Source organism: Bos javanicus, chromosome 7 (genome assembly GCF_032452875.1).
Source record: "Bos javanicus breed banteng chromosome 7, ARS-OSU_banteng_1.0, whole genome shotgun sequence".
NCBI classification, from domain to species: Eukaryota; Metazoa; Chordata; class Mammalia; order Artiodactyla; family Bovidae; genus Bos; species Bos javanicus.
Window position 1 is genome coordinate 7,530,903 of NC_083874.1, and position 24,161 is coordinate 7,555,063.

The window sequence follows — 24,161 nt, forward strand, 5'->3', positions numbered from 1 at the left end:
GAAGTGACCACATAGTTTTTATTCCTGGGAATTTTCAGGGAGGTGGCTAGACCAGGGGAGGATTCCAGGAGAGAAAGGGCTGCTGTGTCATTGCTGGTCTGCGCTCAGCGGCTCCACCCGCAGCCAAAGTCCGCCCTCCGCGCGCAGGATCAGCTCTGGCTTCCGGCGAGGCTCCTCACCCGGCAGGACGCGGAAGCGCAGTAGCGTGAGCGCCAGGACCACCTTCATCTCCGTCATGGCAAATGTCTGCCCGATGCAGTTCCTGTGGGCCGGAGTGAGGTCTTTGACTGTGCTGGGAAACTTCATCCAGGCCCCATCGCTCCTAGAATCTAGCTCACATCTCCCACCCCCACCCACAGTGATAGAGAATACGAAACTTGCCTGGGACCCCCACATAGGCTTGAATATCTAAGCCTGACCGAAAACCCATTCAGGGACACAGACCAGCAGGCAGGGAAACAGGACTCCCAGCACAATGTAGACCCCTTCTGGACCCACTATCATTCCCCAAACACTCCTATAACTTCCAGGGGAGGGGAGGGAAGGAGAACCAAAACTCTGACCATCTTCATTTTCCCCACTCTCCTACCAGAGAGTCAAGTCTGGAATCTCAGTCCCAGAACCTCCAACACACCACCCCATCCCTACCTCAGATGCCCACTACCCTCACCTGGGACCCACTGAGAAGGGAATAAAAGCCAGAGGTGACCTCCCCTTGATGTTTTCTGGCTCGAAGCGGAAGGGGTCATAGACCTGGGGGCAAAACAAGACAAGGCTACTGGATGGGATCTCCCAGGACATCCATCCTTGGAGAAGCAGATGTGTGTATAATGGGAGGGAGGTGATGTCTGATTTGCCAATCAGAATTCTGTAGTCTCCCCTGGGCCTCCCAAGGGGAATGGACAGGGATGATGGAGGTATGACGTGGGGGAGGAATCACCTCAGGGTCTGGCCACACAGATGGGTTGTGGTGGGTCCCAATAATACTGATGAGGCAGATAACACCTGTGGAACAAGAGAGGGCAGCAGGGCTAGGTCCTCACTGCCTCATTGACCCCTCTTTCTCACCAGGAAACTCCTCCCTTAGTCATTGTGAGTACCTTTGGGGATGACCCGGCCATCTGGAAGCAAAGTGTCCTGGGCATAGCGGCGGGAGATGATCGAGACCGGGGGGTGCAATCGCAGACTCTCCTTGATGCACATGGTCAGGAAGGGCAACTGGGCCAGGTCGTCCCTAAGGAAGCCCCACGACAACTATCCAGGGAGCAAAAACAGAGACACACCACCAGCCCTCCTGGTGCCCCATAAGATCCTCTCTGCCCAGAACAAAATCACAGATGGATCAAATATCTCCAAACTCAGTAAGTCATATACATAAATTATACAGCTTTTTCTTTATCCCTTGTACCTCAATTAAATGGTTTTTAAAAAGATAGAAAGAAAAGCAGTATCACAGAAGAACCAGACAAAATTGAGTCTGATGTTTTCAGCTTTTCTGAGCAACATACCCAAAATCTAGCCATAAAAATATTCAAAAATTTGTATAGAAATATATTATTCTTTACAGCAAGAACGAAATCAAAAGGCAGATGAGTAAGAAGCAAAAGAAACAGATTAAATGATGTTTACTCTTATTTATTACTGCACTACAGACACTAGTTAATGCAATTAGATGGGGGTGGGGAGGAGAGAAATATCATTTGAATGTGGGGGTAAATGTGTCATTTTTGGCAGATAATGATTTTATATTTAGAAAACAAGAGAATTCACTAGAAAATTTCTATAAACTTTGAAGATAAGATCCAGTAAGGGGACTGAGTTTTTTCCCTAATCCTCTTCATTTTGTGTGGTGATTTAAATTCTTAATAAATGGTACAGTTAACTAGTTCAAAATTAGAAAACTACACACTCCTATGGCCCAACACTCATTTCCCCTCCTCACTGTTTCCCTAGGTAACTTTGTTTTATGTATCCTTCCAAGGAGAGTGTATTGCATTTTAAAAGTTATTTAGTATTAATAGCATGCTGTATAATGTACACCCTGGTCTGTATCTTTTTCATGTAACAGTATATCAGTGTCTTCTTGTACAGCTCCTAGACTTGTGTCAAAAATAGGGCCTTCTCTTCTGCGGAACTACAAATAATTTCCCATGGCTTCCTCTAGAGCCTTTGTGCCTGTGCGTGCTCAGTCACTCAGTTGTGTCCGACTCTTTGCTACCCCATGGACTGTAGCCCGCCAGGTTCCTCTGTCCATGGGATTCTCCAGGAAGGAATGCTAGAGTGGGTTGCCATTTTCTGCTCCAGGGGATCTTCCCAACCCAGAGACAGAACCCATGTCTCCTGTGTCTCTTGAATTGGCAGGTGGATTCTTCACCACTCTGCCACCTGGGAAGCCCTCTAGAGCCTTTAAGATACATTTATTTTATATTTTATGCCTTTGATTCATGTCGATGTTATGTTCATGTAAGACCTGAGAAAGAAGTTGGATTCATTTTTTCCATCTAACTCTCCAGTTGTTACAAGAGCTTTTATTAAACAGGCTTTATTTTTCCTATTGATATGACACTCCATATTTTTAGTGTTACCATGTTCACTGGGCAAGAAATTTATATCCATACATTGTTAGCTTTCCTGTGAGAAATAATAGAAAAGGTGATGAAAAAAGATGATGATGACATCGACTATTTGGTTTAAATTTAGCAAGAAATGTTAGTGTCTGTATGCCACATGAACATATAGATGTTTCTCTATCCAGGTAGAATATATGATTTACCATAACAACGAGAGTATTTAAGGGTTAATTTAACAAAATGTGCATACGGTCTCCATACTAAAATCTCAGACTATATTTAAACTATATAATTTTAATATACAAAATTGGTTATCCACTCCACACTCTGGAGTAGTGTGTGTTGATATTAGGAATTAATCTACCTTACACAGTCAGTCACATGTACAAATCGAACCCCTCCCTCCCTCCTGCCTCTCACTCCCCTTCTCCCCTACACCTTCTTACTCTCCATCTCTTCATTTTGGCCCTGCTATTTCTTGACCATAGAGCACCTAAAATGCACCTCAAAATAGCTACTGCTCATCTTGGAAGATCTAAGTTGAGGACATTTTTTCCAACCTCGATTTTCCTCTCTAAATAAAAACCCCACCCTGGCCATCTACACTGGTAATGTTCTGACCTGGGACTATTCCTCACCAGGCTGAGAGCTCCTGGAAGGCAAGACTGGGTCTGGTCCTTCCCGAGTCTCCAGGACACAGAATGGGACTTAGAAGAATTGGAGATGTCATAGAACTGAGAAGAAGGAGGCAGTGTACCAGTGTTTGTTGAATGGGGACTGGATGGAGGAAGATGCGGGTATCCCTGGACAGGTGGTGAATGACTTTAGTCCCTAAGAGTTCCATGTGAATCCTGGACTAAATAATATGAGGATATAGGGGTCAGGAGATCAGCAAACACTCATGGAATGAAGATGTTTGAAAACGTGATTTTTAGAGAGAAAGGTAACAGAGTGAAGGGGAAGTTCACATAGTGAATACGTGCTAAGTAGCAACATCTGCCCTCCCACATTGTCACCAGTTATCTCAGAAATCCAAGTTTCTGTCCTCAAAGCCAGAAAACTTTACCCTGCTATCCATACTGAGTAACAGATCCAGCTTCTGAGCTTTGCTACTATTCCCACTAAGTAATAATGACAAAATCCACACAAAATTTCCCTTATCCCCAGCCAGGAAACAGAGTCAGTGAGAGGGGTTCAGGAGCACACCATGAGGACCTGCACTCACCACTCAATCTCTTTAGACTCACGGTCCCTCAGAAGGTCTTGCACTTCTTGCCGGCAGCGTTCCTGGTATTCTGGGTGCTTTGCAAGGTTGTACAGGACCCAGGAGAGGCCACTAGCTGTGGTGTCATGGCCTGAGGAGTATCAAGAAAGGTTTGGATCTCTGGGCTACTTCAGCACCAGAGGGTGGACAGTACCCTCCCATGGGGAGGATGGGGAGGGGTTGAGTGGTCCAAGGTCCCCTTGGCAACATCCTGGAGTAGAGAGACCCAGCCTTCTAAGTAGTCCCACACTGGGACTCTCACCCTCAAACATGAAGGTGTCAGCTTCAGCCCGGATATCTTCATCTGATAATCCCTTCCCATCTTCATCCTGGAGAGAAAGCAAGATCCCCAGAATCACACTAGCTCATAGTCCCTGAGCCTAAACTGCAAAAACCTCTGAATCTCCATCATCCATCCAGAAACCCAAGCCCACCCGGAACTCCTAGACCTCTTATGCCCACTCCAGATGTCTCTATTTCTTTGCCTCCTATGTTGTGCCTGGTGATAGAAATCAGTGATCCATTCATATTTTTATGTTTTGATATGATGAGGGATTTTGGAGGAAAAAAGTTAATGTCCACCTGGGTTACAGGATGATCAACTCAACTAGCAACTTGTTTTGGAAGCTAGAGATTGAGCCTTGTCCCCAAAGACATCTGCTCACAGGCTTGGTGAGTAAATCCAAAGATCTTTTTATCCTGGAGATAGGGAATGGGTATTAAACCTATAGAATCATAGACTACTTTCTCACCAAAGATGATTTATTTAAGCTCCAAACAATCTCTCTTTTCTTCTCTCCTCTCTCCCTCTCTCTCTCCGTCTTCCTATGCCTATCCATATACCTTTCCCTACCCACTTTAGGGAAGAAGGGGCAGAAGTATTAGCTGTCCTGTATGGGTTCCAAATTTCAAAATCTGGAGGTAATTCTGCTGTGATGCTAGCATGGCTGCATGTACAAGTACAAGTATCATGGTGCCCTCAAAAGAATTTGCAAATGGAGAACCAGAGCTAAGTTCTACTATGACTACTGAAATTAATGCTCTGCTCTGATCCAAGGTTCTGCATACATACAACACACACACACACAGAGACTAACTTATCAACTTGGAAGTAGACTAAAGTCTCAGGCCCTTGACAGTTTCAGAAATAGCAGTCCCTGCAGACAGTATTCCACACAATCATCTATAAAACTTTTCTCTGACCCATACTTCCCTTCCTCAAGCACCTTCCATGACTCTCCAGTACCCTCTGTATCTTATTTAAGTTCTCTGATCAGATATAAGTCCATTCTACTTCCTAAACTCAGATCCCAGAGGAACCCACCTTGGTCAACAGAAGCACATCGATGAAGTCCAAAGTCTTGGTCTTCACCTTGGCCTTGAGGAAGTCATCAGTACCCTCACTGGGAAGGGTGTGGCGCCGCTCCTGAATGACTGCATCTGTGAAGTCATGTACCAGGCGGCAGGCCCTGCGGAAGCGCCGCCAGTCTGGGGTGAGGAAGTACAGAAAGTCCATGTGCAAGAAGATCTGCTGGTTCCGCTTTGCCACAAGCGCACTGAGCTCCAAGATGGTGGTAATATATTCATTGGGCTTCCTGAAGGATGAGAGCATGAAGGGAAGCCACCACTTAAAATACCAGAAGCCCAGAAGCTGGGGGCTACCTCCCTTCAGGAAGCTGAGGCTCCAGAAACAGATGGTTCATAGATTCAGTGTGGGGATGAGCCAGGAGATGTGGCTCTTCAAACTCTTCTCAACCCACATCCCATCTCCGTGAGCTGCCTCCATTCCCCAGGCACCCAGAGTACAGCTTAGACATCAGGCTTCTCTCCTTTCTCACCCAGTTTCTGTTCCCCATTCCTTCCCCACAGTGTTCACTCAATTCAGAACCTTAACCTTGCCCAGCTGATCAATGGGGATAACAGCTTCCTTACTCTCCTTACTTCCCGTGTCAACACAGTTGAATGGTGTTGTGCCTATCACAGTTGGTCTTGAGTCATCTGACAAGTGATCTCTTGGACATCTTCAAAGCTCAACTTTGACCATGACCTTCGTGTGCTCAAATATCTTCCTTGGCTCTCTGGAAACCTCAGAATAAATTTCCTATCCTTTTTGTTTGGTTTCAGAAGGTTTTAAGCCCACTCCTCTAAACTTATTTCCAAGGTGTCTCCTCACTATTGCACACACTTTGCTCATTTTAGCCTGCTAGTTTTTATCAAGGGCTTCCCTGGTGGCTCAGAGGTTAAAGCATCTGCCTGCAATGCAGGAGACCTGGGTTTGATTCCTAGGTTGGGAAGATCCCCTGGAGAAGGAAATGGCAACCCACTCCAGTATTCTTGCCTGGAGAATCCCATGGACAGAGGAGCCTGGTGGGCTACAGTCCACGGGGTCACAAAGAGTCAGACACGACTGAGCAACTTCACTTTCCAAGCAATTCTACCTACTTAAAAGGATATCTCCGGAAGTGGGAGAAGAGTCCTAAGATGGTGGAGGAATAGGACAGGGAGACCACTTTCTCCCCCACAAATTCATCAAAAGAACATTTGAATGCTGAGTAAGTTCCACAAAACCACTTCTGAATGCTGGCAGAGAACATCAGGCACCCAGAAAAGCAGCCCATTGTCTTCAAAAGGAGGTAAGAAAAAATATATAAAAGATAAAAAGAGAGACAAAAGAGGTAGGGACAGAGATCCATCCTGGGAAGGGAGTCTGTAAAAAGAGAGAAGTTTCCAAACACCAGGAAACACTCTCACTGGCAAGTCTGTGGCAAGCCTTGGAACCTCAGAGGGCAGCACAACTGGGAGGAAAAATAAATACTCAAAAGCCACAGATTATGTGCCCAGTGGTAACTCCCAGCGAATAAGCAGCACAGACACCCGCATCCGCCACTAGCAAGCAGGGGCTTGGCAGGGAGGCAAGGGCTGCATTGCTTAGGGTAAAGACCAGGCCTGAATGCTCTGAGGGCAATCTGAAGGAACTAACTTGAGATAGCAAACCAGACTGTGGGATAGCTATCCCGAGAAAAGCCCTAACCTAAGACACCACTAGGCCCACTCACAGAACAAAGGACTGAGCAGAGCTAGCCGGCTGTGGACTGGCCCACCCCCCACTGGAGACAGGCAGGTGAGGGCAGCCAGAGCCAGAAGGGAGCTATCGTGGCCCCAGAGAGGCATCATCTACCAACTGCAAGCAGGCTTCATTGCTAACCAAGATTTCTTGATATTCTGGATGGTCGACATCCGCCGGGAGGGTCACAGCCAGAGATCAGCTTCCCAGAAGAGACACACAGCACACCTGAGAAGGTGCGCTAGTTGTACACCCAGAAAACCAAGTGGCAGGGGCGGGGGAGGCGATAAGTTGCAGCGACCCTGCTTGCCAGGCACCTGGTACCTTAGCTGCTTGGACCTGGGAAGACACAAAATGCAGGCTAAAACAAGCCTGCACCTTTCTGGAGCACCTGAGTACCTGAACCTGAGCGGCTTAGACCTGGGAAGTGCATACAACCCAGGGCCAGCCTCAGACAGTTCCCGGCAGAGCAACCTAGAGCCTAAGCAGTGCAGACAGGGAAAGCACAAATGCTGGGAGCTGGGGCAAACCCAGTGTGGCTGAGACACTGCGAGCACACGACAGTGTTATTTGTTTGCAGTGTTCCTCGCTCCCCACAGCACAACGGAATGAGCCTAAAAAAGTGTCCACCACCGCCACCTTGTGTCAGGGCAGAAATTAGGCACTGAAGAGACCAGTAAACAGAAGAAGCTAAATAAAACAGAGGGAACCACCTTGGAAGTGACAGGTGCAATAGATTAAAACCCTGTAGTTAGCACCAGCTACATAGGAAGGGGCCTATAGATCTTGAGAAGTATAAGCCGAATCAAGGAACTATCTGAAAATGAACTGACCCCACACTGTCCACAACACCAGAGAAAGTCCTAGATATATCTTTACTATTATCATTCTTTAAATTAAAAATAAAATTATTTTTAAGTCCTCTATTACTCTTTTAATTTTCATTTTATAACCTACTATTACTTTGCACAAAAAGACTCTATTTTTTAAAGCAAACCTCATATATATATATATATATATTATAATTTTTGTGGCTTTGTTTTTTTTCTTTAATATTGTATTTATGAGAATCTAAAGTGGAGAGTGAAAAAGTTGGCTTAAAGCTCAACATTCAGAAAACGAAGATCATGGCATCCGATCCCATCACATCATGGGAAATAGATGGGGAAACAGTGGAAACAGTGTCAGACTTTATTTTTCTGGGCTCCAAAATCACTGCAGATGGTGACTGCAGCCATGAAATTAAAAGATGCTTACTCCTTGGAAGGAAAGTTATGACCAACCTAGATAGCATATTCAAAAGCAGAGACATTACTTTGCCAACAAAGCTTTGTCTAGTCAAGGCTATGGTTTTTCCTGTGGTCATGTATGGATGTGAGAGTTGGACTGTGAAGAAGGCTGAGCGCCGAAGAATTGATGCTTTTGAACTGTGGTGCTGGAGAAGACTCTTGAAAGTCCTTTGGACTGCAAGGAGATCCAACCAGTCCATTCTGAAGGAGATCAGCCCTGGGATTTTTTTGGAAGGAATAATGCTAAAGCTGAAACTCCAGTACTTTGGCCATCTCATACGAAGAGTTGACTCATTGGAAAAGACTCTGATGCTGGGAGGGATTGGGGGCAAGAGGAGAAGGGGACGACAGAGGATGAGATGGCTGGATGGCATCACTGACTCGATGGACATGAGTCTGGGTGAACTCTGGGATTTTGGTGATGGACAGGGAGGCCTGGCGTGCTGCAATTCATGGGGTCGCAGAGTCAGACACGACTGAGCAACTGCACTGAACTGAACTGAACCTCTACTCTAGATTTTTAATCTTTGCTTATTGGTATTTGTTATCAATTTTGCACCTTTAAGAACCCAATCTTCAGTACCCATTTTGACTTGGGAGTGAGATTACTGGCTTGACTGCTCTCTCCCTCTTTTGACTCTCCTTTTTCTCCACCAGGTCACCTCTATCTCCTCCCTCCCCTTCTCTTCTCTACTCAACTTTGAATCTCTTTGTGTGTTCTGGGTAGTGGAGAACACTTAGGGAACTGATTACTGCCTGGACCTGTCTCTCACCCTTTGATTCCCCCTTTTATCCTCCTGGCCACCTCTGTCTCCTTCCTCCCTCTTCTCTTCTCTGTGTAACTCCATGAACATCTCTGAGGGATCCACACTGTGGAGAGCACATAGGGAATTGATTACTAGCTAGCTTGCTCTCACCCCTTTTGATTCCCCATCTTCTCCTGGTCACCTCTATCTCCCTCCTCCCTCTTCTCTTCTTCATGTAACTCTGTGAACCTCTCTGGGTGTCCCTCACTGTGAAGAAACTTTTCATCTTTAACCAAGATGTTTTATCATCAGTGCTGTATAGATGGAGAAGTCCTGAAGCTACTGTAAGAATAAGACTGAAAACCAGAGGCAGGAGGCTTAAGTCCAAATCCTGAGAACACCAGAGAACTCCTGACTCCAGGGAACATTAATCAATAGGAGCTCATCAAACGCCTCCATGCTGACACTGAAACCAAGCATCACCCAAGGGCCAACAAGATCCAGAGCAGACATACCACGCAAATTCTCCAGCAACACAAGAACATAGCCCTGGGCTTCAATATACAGGCTGCCCAAAGTCACACCAAACCCACTGACATCTCATAACTCATTACTAGTCACTTCATTGCACTCCAGAGAGAAGAAATCCAGCTCCACCCACAAGAACACTGACACAAGCTTCCCTAACCAGGAAACCTTGACAAGCCACGGGTCCAACCCCACCCATAGTGAGGAAACTCCACAATAAAGAGAACTCTAGAAACTGTGAGAATACGGAAAGGCCACCCCAAACACAGAAATATAAACAAGATGAAAAGGTAGAGAAATACCAGAAGGTAAAGGAACAGGATAAATGCCCACCAAACCAAACAAAAGAGGAAGAGATAGGGAATCTACCTGATAAAGAATTCAGAATAATGATAGTGAAAATGATCCAGTATCTTGAAAACAAAATGGAGTTACAGATATATAGCCTGGAGACAAGGATTGAGAAGATGCAAGAAAGGTTTAACAAGGACCTAGAAGAAATAAAAAAGAGTCAGTATATAATGAATAATGCAATAAATGAGATCAGAAACACTCTGGAGGGAACCAACAGTAGAATAATGGAGGCAGAAGATAGGATAAGTAAGTAGAAGATAGAATGGTGGAAATAAATGAAACAGAGAGGAAAAAAGAAAAATGAATTAAAAGAAATAAGGACAATCTCAGAAACCTCTAGGACAATGTTAAATGCCCAAACATTCAAATCATAGGAGTCCCAGAAGAAGAAGACAAAAAGAAAGACCATGAGAAAATACTTGAGGAGATAATAGTTGAAAACTTCCCTAAAGTGGGGAAGGAAATAGTCACCCAAGTCCAAGAAACCCAGAGTGTCTCAAACAGAATAAACCCAAGGTAAACCAACGCAGGACACATATTAATCAAATAACCAAAGATTAAACACAAAGAACAAATATTAAAAGCAGCAAGGGAAAAACAACAAATAACACACAAGGGGATTCCCATAAGGATAACAGCTGACCTTTCAACAGAAACTCTTCAGGCCAGGAGGGAATGGCAGGGCATACTTAAAGGGATGAAAGAAAATAACCTACATCCCAGATTACTGTACCCAGCAAGGATCTCATTCAAATATGAAGGAGAAATCAAAAGCTTTACAGACAAACAAAAGCTGATAGAATTCAGCACCACCAAACCAGCTCTCCAACAAAGGCTAAAGGATATTCTCTAGACAGGAAACACAGAAAGGGCGTATAAACTCAAACCCAAAACAACAAAGTAAATGGCAATGGGATCATACTTATCAATAATTACCTTAAATGTAAATGGGTTGAATGCCCCAACCAAGAGACAAACTCTTACTGAATGGTTACAAAAACAAAACCCCTATATATATTGTCTACAAGAGACCCACCTCAAAACAAGGGACACATACAGACTGAAAGGGAAGATCTGGAAAAAAGATATTTCATGCAAATAGAGACCAAAAGAAATCAGGAGTAGCAATACTCATATCAGATAAAATAGACTTTAAAATAAAGGCTGTGAAAAGAGCCAAAGAAGGACACTATGTAATGATCAAAGGATCAATCCAAGAAGAAGATATAACAATTATAAATATATATGCACCCAACATAGGAGCACCACAATATGTAAGACAAATGCTAACAAGTATGAAAGGGGAAATTAACAATAACACAATAATAGTGGGAGACTTTAATACCCCACTCACACCTATGGATAGATCAACTAAACAGAAAATTAACAAGGAAACACAAACTTTAAATGATACAACAGACCAGTTAGACCTAATTGATATCTATAGGACATTTCACCTCAAAACAATGAATTTCACCTTTTTCTCAAGCGCAGATGGAAGCTTCTCCAGGATAGATCACATCCTGGGCCATAAATCTAGCCTTGGTAAATTTAAAAAAATTGAAATCATTCCAAGCACCTTTTCTGACCACAATGCCATAAGATTACATCTCAATTACAGGACAAAACTTAAAAATTCCAACATATGGAGGCTGAAAAACATGCTGCTAAATAACCAACAAATCACAGAAGAAATCAAAAAAGAAATAAAAATATGCATAGAAATGAATGGAAATGAAAACACAACAACACAAAACCTGTGGGACACTGTAAAAGCAGTGCTAAGGGGAAGGTTCATAGCAATACAGGTATACCTCAAGAAACAAGAAAAAAGTCAAATAAATAACCTAACTCTACACCTAAAGCAACTAGAAAAGGAAGAAATGAAGAACCCCAGGATTAGTAGAAGGAAAGAAATCTTAAAAATTAGGACAGAAATAAATGCAAAAGAAACAAAACAGACCATAACAAAAATCAACAAAGCCAAAAGCTGGTTCTTTGATAAGATAAATAAAATTGACAAACCATTAGCCAGACTCATCAAGAAACAAAGAGAGAAAAATCAATAAAATTAGAAATGAAAATGGAAAGATCAAAACAGACAACACAGAAATACAAAGGATCATAAGAGACTACTATCAGCAACTATATGCCAATAAAATGGACAACTTGGAAGAAATGGACAAAATCTTATAAAAGTACAACTTTCCAAAACTTAACCAGGAAGAAATATAAAATCTTAACAGACCCATCACAAGCACGGAAATTGAAACTGTAATCAGAAATCTTCCAACAAATGAAAACCCAGGATCAGATGGCTTCACTGCTGAATTCTACCAAAAATTTAGAGAAGAGATAACACCTATCCTACTCAAACTCTTCCAGAAAATTGCAGAGGAAGGTAAACTTCTAAACTCATTCTGTGAGGCCACCATCACCCTAATACCAAAATCAGACAAAGATGCCACAAAAAAAGAAAACTACAGGCCAATATCACTGATGAAAATAGGTGCAAAAATCCTTAACAAAATTCTAGCAAACAGAATCCAACAACACATTAAAAAGATCTCCATGTTCGTTTATTATCAAATATGTAGTTTGTGGGATTGGCGGGAGCAAAATACTATAAATAAATAGAGAACCACTAGCAAAAAAAAAAAAAAAAAATCATACATCATGACCAAGTGGACTTTATCTCAGGGATGCAAGGATTCTTCACTATCCACAAATCAATCAATGTAATACACCACATTAAGAAATTGAAATATAAAAACCATATGATTATCTCAATAGATGCAGAGAAAACCTGTGACAAAATTCATCATCCATTTATTATAAAAACCCTCCAGAAAGCAGGAATAGGCAATGGTACCCCACTCCAGTACTCTTGCCTGGAAAATCCCATGGATGGAGGAGACTGGTAGGCTGCAGTCCATGGGGTCACAAAGAGTTGGACACGACTGAGTGACTTCACTTTCACTTTTCACTTTCATGCATTGGAGAAGGAAATGGCAACCCACTCCAGTGTTCTTGCCTGGAGAATCTCAGGGACGGGGGAGCCTGGTGGGCTGCCATCTATGGGGTCGAACAGAGTCGGACACGACTGAAGTGACTTAGCATAGCATTAGCATACCTCAAAATAATAAAAGCTATATATGACAAACCCACAGCAAACATTATCCTCAATGGTGAAAAATTGAAAGCATTTCCCCTAAAGTCAGGAACAAAACAAGGATGCCCACTCTTACCACTACTATTCAATATAGTGTTGGAAGTTTGGGCCACAGCAATCAGAGTAGAAAAGGAAATAAAAAGAATCCAGATTGGAAAAGAAGAAGTAAAACTCTCACTGTTTGCAGATGACATGATCCTCTACATAGAAAACCCAAAAGAATCCACCAGAAAATTACTAGAGCTAATCAATGAATATAGTAAAGTTGCAGGATATAAAATCAACACACAGAAATCCCTTGAATTTCTATACACTAATAATGAGAAAATAGAGAAATTAAGGAAACAATTCCATTCACTGTTGCAATGAAAAGAATAAAACACTTAAGTATATATCTACCTAAATAAACAAAAGACCTATATATATAAAACTATAAAACACTAGTGAAAGAAATCAAAGAGGACACAAATAGATGGAAAAATATACCATGTTCATGGATCAGAAGAATCAATATAGTGGAAATGAGTATACTACCCAAAGCAATCTATAGATTCAATGCAATCCCTATCAAGCTACCAACAGTATTTTTCACAGAGCCAGAACAAATAATTTCACAATTTGTACAGAAATACAAAAAACCTCTAATAGCCAAAGCAATCTTGAGAAAGAAGAATGGAACTGGAGGAATCAACGTGCCTGACTTCAGGCTCTACTACAAAGCCACAGTCATCAAGACAGTATGGTGCTGGCACAAAGACAGAAATATAGATCAATGGAACAAAAGAGAAAGCCCAGAGATAAATCCACGCACCTATGGAGGGACTGGGGGCAAGAAGAGAAGGGGACGACAGAGGATGAGATGGCTGGATGGCATCACTGACTCGATGGATGTGAGTCTCAGTAAACTCTGGGAGTTGGTGATGTACAGGGAGGCCTGGAGTGCTGCGATTCATGGGGTCGCAAAGAGTCGGACACGACTAAGCGACTGATCTGATCTGATCTGATCTGATGGACACCTTATCTTTGACAAAGGCAACAACATACAATGGAGAAAAGACAATCTCTTTAACAAGTGGTGCTGGGAAAACTGGTCAACCGCTTGTAAATGAAACTAGAACACTTTCTAACACCATACACAAAAATAAACTCAAAATGGATTAAAGATCTAAACATAAGACCAGAAACTATAAAACTCCTAGAGGAAAACATAAGCAAAACACTCTCCAACATAAATCACAACAGGATCCTCTATGACCCACCTCCTGGAATATTGGAAATAAAAGCAAAAATAAACAAATGGGACCTAATTAAAATTAAAAGCTTCTGCACAACAAAGGAAACTATAAGCAAGGTGAAAAGACAGCCTTCAGAATGGGAGAAAATAATAGCAAATGAAGCAACTGACAAAGAATTAATCTCAAAAACATACAAGCAACTCCTGCAGCTCAATTCCAGAAAAATAAACGACCCAATCAAAAAATGGGCCAAAGAACTAAACAGACATTTCTCCAAAGAAGACATACAGATGGCTAACAAACACATGAAAAGGTGCTCAACATCACTCATTATCAGAGAAATGCAAATCAAAACCACAATGCAAAATGCAAATCAAAACCACCATTTCACGCCAGTCAGAATGGCTGCTATCCAAAAGCCTACAAGCAATAAATGCTGGAGAGGGTGTGGAGAAAAGGGAACCCTGTTACTCTGTTGGTGGGAATGCAAACTAGTACAGCCACTCTGGAGAACAGTGTGGAGATTCCTTAAAAAACTGGAAATAGAACTGCCATATGACCCAGCAATCCCACTGCTGGGCACACACACCGAGGAAACTAGAATTGAAAGAGACACGTGTACCTCAATGTTCATCGCAGCACAGTTTATAATAGCCAGGACATGGAAGCAACCTAGAATGTCCATCAGCAGATGAATGGATAAGAAAGCTGTGGTACATATACACAATCGAATATTACTCAGCCATTAAAAAGAATGCATTTGAATCAGTTCTAATGAGGTGGATGAAACTGGAGCCTATTATACAGAGTGAAGCAAGCCAGAAAGAGAAACACCAATACAGTACAATAACGCATATACATGGAATTTAGAAAGATGGTAATGATAACCCTGTATGTGAGACAGCAAAAGGGACACAGATGTATAGAACAGTCTTTTGGACTCTGTGGGAGAGGGCAAGGGTGGGATGAAATGGGAGAATGGCATTGAAACATGTATATTATCATATGTGAAATGAATCACCAGTCCAGGTTCAATACATGATACAGGAGCCCTGGGCTTGGTACACTGTGATGACCCAGAGGGATGGGACGGGGAGGGAGGTGGGAGGGGGTTCAGGATGGGGACATGTACATCCATGGCAGACTCATGGCAATGTATGGCAAAACCACTAAAATATTGTAAAGTAATTAGCCTCCAATTAAAATAAATAAATTTATATTTTAAAAGAGAAAAAAAAATAAAAGGATATCTCTTTCTCCTTTCCCTTCCTGTTGTTCAATGTTGAGCTCTGACCCGCCTCCTCCAGGAAGTCCCTTCTGATTGTCCTAGCCAGTCTCCCCTCCCTCATCTGCTCCTTTGGATCTATGTCTCATGTTCCCAGGCCCTTGGCCAAGACTCACTCTTGGCAATTGCTGTCATAACTGAAGACGCATTTCTGCAGACTGTCCAGGGTCATGAGGCTGATGTGTTCAAACATGTCCAGATGCGTGTGGCCTTCTGTGATCAGACGCTGCCACTTGGCCTGGACAGAGAAGGGAACAGTGTTAGGGCTGAAAGCTGGTTCCTCTGAGCCTCTCCTCAGTCTGAACCACTTGGATGGACTCCCTCAGATCCTGCATCCTGGGCCTGGGATCCCCTTTCCAGGAAGAACCAGGCTTGGGTGGAAGTGAAAGTTGTTACTGTTAGGACGTTAAGTCCCCATGGCTAGGAGTCAGGAGATCTGGGTTTTTTAAATCCTGGCTCTGCTTCCTACATCTTTGTATCCTGTGGTAACATTAATGCATAAAGTAGGTACACAGCAAATGTTAACTTTCTTCCTGCTTATTTTTGTAAATTGATTAAGAAAATGTCCCCTATGTTGAAAGAAGTAGTCTTACATGAGCTCTGAGTAACCCTGCCCTTTAATGTTGGGTATGCAAAAAAAAGCAAGATCTCTACATTCTTTACCTTAACCATTTTGCAGAGTTATATTTATAGGCAACAACCTTGAGGGGTGAGGTTATGTCTCCCCCTGGACAAATATCAAGCTTGCTTCTAATTCTATAAAATTCATAAAGTCCCTAAACCTATACTCCTACCCCCAGTAATACAACATGCTACATGAGCAGGCAGCAATTGAAGACCACTTGTGGCATCTGCATGGGATTTGGTGACATGGAGGAAGAACGCAACCAACTAGAAGCACATGCTGTTTGCTGGGCCAAAAGTAAGAAACTGTCCTTTGTCTCTGACCCAGGATCTCATGTATTCTGGCAGAATCCATGAAACAGTAGCAAGCTCACTTGAAGGCTGTATGTAGGAAAAATTCCAAGCACTTCACAGAAGCCTGCCTTCTAGTCCTTCATTTCCCTATGTATATATCCCAAGCCTTTGCAATGTAATTTCTCAGAAGCTTCTATTATGAGATGGAGCCTATTTCACCATCTTTCATTTATGACCTGCTCCTAGACTTGTTTTGGCCAGTAGACCATGCTGAAAATGATGAGATGCTTATCCCAAACCTAGATCCCAAGGGACATTGTAGTTCCCCTCAATCTGAGGGAACCCTGCTTCTGTGATGTGAACAAGCCTCAAATACCTTCTAAAGGAAGACAGTCATGAAAGGAAATCCATTTGCCCCAGGCGAGGTCATCCTAGATCAAATTGCAGTCAGCCAAGCCCTTAATGTGACAGAGCACAGAACTTCGGCTCAGCAAAGTTTCCTGTCTGACCCACAGCTGATCACAGATACATGGGCGGCCCCATCCACCTCCACAAGGACCGGCCAACTGACTTACAGTCCTGTTGTCAATACTAAACTCTTATTGTTTCGAAGTTGTTACTTGGGAATAACCACTACACAGTGTGCCTCATTATCACCAAACATATTCCAAGATTTCAAGGCTTCCCTAATGGAAACAGAGAAACTAAAACCTACTATGTGCCAGAGACATGGCTCCATACGTCTCAACCCCCTGCAAAGCAGGGATCACAGCGTACTCATTTTTACAGCTGAAGAAACTGAGGCTCAGAAAGAACAATGGACTCAAGCTGCCCAGAAGAGGCAGAATTCCAAAATGATATCTCTGAGTCTTCATTATCCCCAAGAATCCAGCTGGGACCCTGGGTTCAAGAGACTCACATGCATGATGTCTGCGCTCTTGGTGAAAATCTTCATATAGGGCTTCAGGATGTTGAAGTGGAAGGCGGGTGTCAGCATGCGACGGTGCCTGCTCCACTTGTCACCAGCACTCAGCAGGAGCCCATCCCCTAGCAGAGACAGCCACGGGGAGTGGGCAAAGGAAGACCTTCTCCTGGGTCCCCAGGGTCATCCCTAACCCCCTTCACAAACAGTTACTCACCCAGCCAAGGCTTCAGAAAGTCATAGAAGATCACATCCTTGGGTGCAGCAGCAGCTGACATGAAGGAGGACCATCAGGGGCCAGGGAGAGGGGGAGGGGACGATCTTTTGTGTGGAATAGAGGATCCCAGCCAGGAATCTGCCCACTCTGAGCCCTCCATAGCAGGAATGGGATCAAGAGCATAGGAAGCCAGAAGCCAGGTGGAGAGGTGACAGAAGGCAGGGACCAGACCAGACTGCAGAACAGAAAAGAGCAAAGCAGAGTCCATAGACACAACTCTGTGTGCTTAGACACACCCCAACATGACACAACATGCCCCAACATTCCCTGACACAGCTCCTACATGGTCCAACAGGTTATGAAGACACAGGCATAACCCAGAACTTTACAAAACATCATTATGGGGACCAAGGACACCACATCTGCCCCAGTACTGACCTCTTCTGAGACATCTGACATGGCCACATGTGTTAACATGTCCTGACATGGCTCCAACATGAATGACACAACCTGATATGACCCAACAGCTCTGCCATGAACCTGAAGACCATCTGACCTGACCTCAGTGTGCCCCAGGCAGGCTCCAGACAGGACTTGAATATACTGATGACCTGAACCAGGGGACCCAAGCATACCCTAAAACCTGCATCAGACAAGACTCACATAAGGTCTCAAGCATTTCTGAGTGACCCTGAGTCCCAGACCTCAGACAGACCCCAAATGTGGCCCAAACATGACCAGCAGGAGAATCAGACAATCTCAGAGAAGAACCAGTCAGGTCCTAACATGCCTCAGATATCTTTGGCCACAGCTGAACCTCAGGTATGAATCTCTGACCTCAGGTGTAAACATATATCAAGTGTCACCAGTATAACATATGCCAGCTGTAACCAGAGTTCAGGGAGAAACATAAACCTGACCAGACATGGCCATGCATCCCACATCACACAGACATGCCCTAGGCATGAGTAGACATGTCTGGAGGTCAGGCAGATGAGGGATCCAGGTGAGAGAGAGACATTGGTATCTCTGCCACACACCCCTCTGCCTGCACCCTGGTCACCCACACACCTGAAAGCAACACTTTGGCCATGGCAGCAAGCAAGCTGTGGCCAGGGAGGCATCTACCTGGAGCAAAGAGCACAGGCTTGATGCAGGTGGGGTGGATGGTGCGGATGATCACATTCCAGGACCCGACCCACTAGCAGTACACATCCCCATAGGTGCTGGTCAGGCCCTGTGTGTACAGGAGACCTTCCTCTTAGCTCCAAATCTGGAAAGGAACAAAAAGGACCCAATTCACAATCTTCTAGGCTGCCAGAGGCAAAGACTGGCAAGGCAGTAATTGACACCTGCACTCATGGATCACCTCTAGCAGCTGCTCCTCTGTTCTCAGTCTCTTCCCAGGGTCCCTCCTGCACCTTTTATGAACTGGGATCTGTTGGGTACAGAATGGCCTTCCCAGGTGGTGCTAGTGGTAAAGAACCTGCCTGCCAATGCAGGAGATGTAAGAGATAGGGGTTCGATCCCTGGGTCAGGAAGATCCTCTGGAGGAGGGCATGGAACCCCACTCCAGTGTTCTTGCCTGGAGAATCCCACAGACAGAGAAGCCTGATGGGCTACAGTCCATGGGGTCACACAGAGTTGGATATGACTGAAGCAACTCAGCATGCTTGCAAGGATACATGATAGAAAGGGGACTTCCCTGTTTGGACCCCAAACACCATTTTCATGCAACTTCTCTTCCATCCCCATATTCCAGGTGAAGAAACTCTGGCTCTACATAATAATTTGCCAACCTTCTCATAGACAGTAAGCCTGAGGTGGAAGTCCAAGTCTGTCCAAATACAGAGCTTGAGTTCTTAGCCATTAAACTGCTCTGAATCCCAAAACAATAGCTCAGAGGACCCTGTGCCTCCAAGACCAGACACTCAGAGGCTTGTGGAACTGGTCCTATGAATCGGGCAAGGGAAATTAAAGGAAATCCTATAATTTTCCTAGAAATGTTGTGAATGAGCTGATTTTTCTGTGGGGATTGAGCTTCTGGGCTTAATCTTAACCAGGATGACAGGGAAGCCATCATAGATGAACTCAGGACTAAATGATGAAGACAGATGTCTGATGACATTATTTAGTATGTGGAGCCCAGCTAGGCCTGAATATACCCTCAAGGAGGGTGACTTCAAAGTCAATTGATTTCTTGGCGAAGTTCATAGTAGGGTGGTTTTTTCCCCACTACTAACAATGAAAGAGAACTTCAGCAGCCAGAGGCAGTCAGGGTGCTTCCAAGGCTCACCCAGCATTATGGTGTCAGAGCCAAGGTTTCTGCCACATGCTTCCTGTCCCCCTTGCCTGCTTGGACTGTCGAAGAGTGGGAGGGGCAGAGGACAAAGGAAGGGAGCCAGGGTGTGGTAGAGTCTCCTCAGGAAGATTCCTGGGGCCTGGAGAAGGAGGACACTGAACTGGAAGTGGTCAAGCCCCAGGATTGGGTCAAAGAAACCGACCCTTCAGAGAGGTAGATGTCAGGTTTCAAGATGGCGGTGGTTGGGTGGTTGACCGAAAGGCCGAGGTGAAGGCCCTTACGAAGTCAAACGGGCCGAGAATCATTTAAAAAAAAGAAAAAAAAAAAAGAGAGAGAGAGAGGTAGATGTCATGGAAATAGCAACCTGGATCCTGCACCAGCTAGGAGCCTTCATTGCTCTCGGACAGGGGATGCGTGGGATGAGGCCAGACCTGGAAAGGGGTCTGGGAGGCCATGGATGCTTATAACATCCCTCTACTCTTTGCTTGAAAAATTTTCTGCTCATCGCTCCAGACCCAGTTCCAGAAACTCCTCCTCCAGGAAGACTTCCAGCATGCCCCAGCAGAGAGCCTTGCTTCTTCTCTGCATTGTCACAGCCCAACATCTTCCTCTGGCCAGGTCCTGACCTACCACACCAGATATGTGACCTCAAGACTAAGGGTGTCCTTCACCCAGAACACCAGGGTTGGGTAGAGACAGCTTTGGGAGGAGGGAAGAGGCAGCAAGAACGGTATTGGTGAATATTTGAAGGAAAGAGAAAGATGGCTGAGACAGACAAGGGGAAGTGGAGTGGGGTTGGTAGGGGCCACATAGAAGCTTGGCAGGGAGGAGCTGGAAGCCCAGAGGTGTGTCATGGCACCCACCATCACAAGCTCTGCATGGGTACCTGAGGCATTGGCGACGATCCGGATCATGTCAGGGTGGCAGAAAATGATGATGGGAATGGCAGGGCCAAGGCAGATCCTAAATCCTTGGGGGTAGTTGGCTACCAGCTGGGTGAAGTCCTGCAAGCCCTTCTCCGTGGGGGGGTACTGCAAGCAAAGTAAGGGCCATCACTCTTCTAAAGAAGCCACCGCAGTGGACAGTGTGTGGGATTCTGCACAAATGGAGGGAACTTTTGCTTCCTCCTTCCCTCTGGGGGAAAGAGGGTCCTGGAGCATCTCCAAGTCCCAAGGATGTACCCCAGAGCACAGGAAAAAAACAGGCTTTCTGCCCACAGGGAGGCTGATCTTGGCTTGAGAAGGCAAGTTTTTCTTGACCTGGGAGTGATTTCAGCCCCAAGGGGTGGCCATAGAGGAGATGCCCACCGGGGAGGTTTGTGGATAGCAGGGTGGCCTCAGGACTCCTCTCTGGGTTTGTTCTCACTTTATTTCATAGTCTGTTCCATCTACATAGTCTCCAGTTCCTGGCATGCTGAAGGGTCTGCAGACCTAAGACCTTCCAGTCCTGATCTACTGCAAGGGACAGATGTGAACTCTGCTTAACCATCAGGAAAGCGGCTCTGATCTCTGCTGGCCAGGCTCTGTATCCTGTCTAACCTATGGGTGTACCATTTACACAGAAGAAACAGAGGCCATGTTCCCCAAAGAGGGTAGAATGGAGGGTTGTCTCCTGGTGAAACCCTCAGAATCCTCCCCGTCTGGGTGCCCCATTCAAGTCTGACAAATACCCCCAGATGTTCTTGGGAAGTGAACATAAGTCACTCTCACCTCTGTGACTTGCTTTCCTCTGCCCAAAGGCCACCTGAGCACTCAAAGCACTTGAGATTGGTCCAGAGAGGAAGAGTCACTTATCTGAGGTCACACAGAAAGAGGGGCTAGAGAAAGGAAGAGTGACCAAGACCAGACCCCACCACCAAGCCGTTAGAGGGGACGACAGAACTGCAGTGATTTTGTAACATTCCTACTTTCCCCAGACTTGGCTGAGACCCTTTCAAGACCCAGAATCTCAGGAAATCTTCCCTGCAGGCTTTAGAATGTATTTCCCTTCTGAATGTTGCCATAATAAACAATAAAATTGCAGTAAGTCCTCCCCCAAGTTGTAGTTCTCATCCCAGGCAGGAAAGAAAAGTTGCATTCATCTCTTAGCTGGGCTGCTAGGCAGAAGGTGCTGGACACCCATTCATTTGATTTTGACCGAGGGAGGTGATGGAATGTTCATTACCTAGGTCCTCAAGCATTTATTTTGCATGCTTACAGTATATGCCAGCCCCGCACTTGGCACTGTAGTGTCTGCTCACCAGAAATGTCATCAAATTGGGAGGTGGTTAATAAGTAATTGGACAATTTACTGTTCAATTATCATGAGAAAGGCCAATGAAAGTTCAAGGTCTGGTGCACAAGGTGGGCAGGCGTGGAGGAGAGGAAGGTCTAAAAAGGCTTTTGAAAGAGGAAATGATTGTCCAACTTTATCCAGATGGGGTGAGGGGACCAGTGGGACCTCTTGGTTGGGGGGGAGTAAGAGAAGAGGGAGGGGTCCCTGAACAGGGAGGGGGTGGGTAGCTCTATGCCATAGGTGGGGATGGGGAGGTGATAGCTGTTTCCTGGAAGGAAGCCGTAACCCAGAATGAAAAGACACAGGAAAGTGGCCACATGGAGAGCAGACCCTGGACAGCACCCTTGAGGAGGTCTCAAGGCCACCATGCAGACTGGAGAGGCCAAGGGACCAGGTTCTGTGCAGCCCAGCCTCTGAGGTGCACTAATGTGTGCAAGGCAGGCAGGAAATGGACCCCAAAGCAGGCTAAGGCTGGAAAGACAGGATGTGGGGAAGGTCTCGATGGCAGAGCAGAGGAATGAGGGAAGGAGGGAAGAGGGGGCTCCCTGGCCTCCCTGGCTTCTCTGCTGTCCTAGACCCCAGCCCAAACCCTGAGGCCTATTCATGAAGTCCATCCAACCTGATCCCCCAGACCTGTCCTGCTGCTCACACTCACCTGGCCCATGTGACCCAAGAACCAGTTGCATTTTGGGGGTTGTGGGAAACACTGAAGGTGGCGAGAGTTGTTGTAGAAGGTGTAAGTCCAGGCCAGGACGCGAGCCAGGATCCAGGAGGCCCCAACCAGCACCAGCAGCAGCCATGGAGAGGCTGCCACCGGCCCGACTCCCAGCCAGGATAGGCTCAGCTCCAGCATCCTGTGGTCAGATGGGGTGCAGAGTGAGTCCTGAGGATGAAGGAAGAGACACTGATGGTGAGCTGTGAGGCAGAGACGGAAAGAGGGAGAGGAGCAAGGGAATGAGGGGCAGGGATGGGGGGTGATGGGGACGGGCAAGATGGGCTCAGAGACAGGTAGAGAGGGGCTGGGAGAGGGGAGGGAGAAACAGAAATTTAGAGGAAGAGGGAGAGAGAGAGACTGAGGCTGGGAGAGGAAAGGGAGAACCAGAGAAATTCAGAGGAAAGACAGAAACAAAGAGAGAGAGACAGAAAGACATACACACAGATAGAGTGTGTGTATTCGTTACCCACTGGTATCTATTCATTTCCCAGTCCAGTTTATTACCTGGAACCACTGCCTAGGGCAGTCTGCCCCATCCCTAGCTATGGCACCACCACCCAACCCACTGCCCACCTCTTGTCTCCCAACCTAGCACTCTCTGTCAGGAGCGGCTTGCTGTCACAGGGTTTCCTGGCCCCTCCTCCTAGAAGGTCTCTCTCCCTGGCCTGACCTCTGATCTAGGAGAGGCTGGGCTTGGCGGCCCAGCCAGCCAATCCCCACAGCCTCTTTATCTCCCCCACCCCATTCCTGGCAGCTGCCCAAATAGACTTTGGCGTAAGAGGGGCTATACTGAGAGAGGTCTTGCAAATCAGCTCAGAGTACCATAGTGTGAAAATTGATCTGCAGGACTCAGTACCTCCCATGATAACAAGATGGGGGGCGGGAAACGGGGACTCTGAATCTCAAGTTAACAGCCGCCCCTGCCCTTCCAAGCTCAGGGTGCAGCAGGCAAAAGCATAAACGTTCGGGTGCCAGGTGAGCAGGGGAAGCATCTCCTGGACTCTTTGTGGTCCAGAAGGACATGATGCACAGATGGGCTTCCCTGGTGGCTCAGGTGGTAAAGAATCTGCCCACAATGAGGGAGACCTGGGTTCAGTCCCTGGGTTGGGACGATCTCCTGGAAAAGGGAATGGCAACCCACTCTAGTATTCTTGCTTGGAGAACTCCTTGGACAGAGGAGCCTGGTGGGTACAGTTCATGGGGTCACAAAGAGTCAGACATGACTGAGTGACTGACCCACTAGGCGCAAAATCAGGAAGCTCAGAACTATGAAGCCTCTGGTCTCCAGGGCACACAGCCTGGCAGG

At 45.6% G+C, this 24,161-nt stretch overlaps 1 protein-coding gene across 3 annotated transcripts; it reads right to left on the reverse strand.

The window, feature by feature from the left end:
• LOC133250473 (cytochrome P450 4F2-like) lies at positions 1-23,583 on the reverse strand. Of its 3 annotated transcripts, none has more exons than XM_061421766.1 (13): positions 23,429-23,583; positions 22,796-23,023; positions 20,753-20,897; positions 17,565-17,618; positions 17,345-17,472; positions 15,624-15,745; positions 5,159-5,429; positions 4,097-4,163; positions 3,796-3,925; positions 1,101-1,234; positions 941-1,005; positions 671-753; positions 1-262 (listed from the first exon to the last, which is right to left on the reverse strand). In XM_061421766.1, the coding sequence occupies exons 2-13, from the start codon at positions 22,991-22,993 to the stop codon at positions 88-90; spliced, it is 1,572 nt and encodes a 523-aa protein (XP_061277750.1). In that variant the 5' UTR covers positions 22,994-23,023; positions 23,429-23,583; the 3' UTR covers positions 1-87. The 3 variants fall into 3 exon arrangements, with proteins under 3 accessions (XP_061277750.1, XP_061277749.1, XP_061277751.1); XM_061421765.1 differs by having other exon boundaries at positions 23,360-23,466; XM_061421767.1 differs by lacking the exon at positions 23,429-23,583 and adding an exon at positions 23,294-23,338.
• Between the last annotated feature and the right edge of the window lie 578 nt (positions 23,584-24,161).

Bases quoted from the DNA above. Each gene is read 5' to 3' on its own strand.
- LOC133250473 (XM_061421766.1), bottom strand. From the start codon at position 22,993: ATGCTGGAGCTGAGCCTATCCTGGCTGGGAGTCGGGCCGGTGGCAGCC. The intron at 15,746-17,344 runs GTGAGTCTCTTG...TTCTCTGTCCAG, and splicing joins AGAGCGCAGACATCATGCAT to GCCAAGTGGCAGCGTCTGAT. The intron at 1,235-3,795 runs GTGAGTGCAGGT...GGGCTTCCTTAG, and splicing joins GAGTCTAAAGAGATTGAGTG to GGACGACCTGGCCCAGTTGC.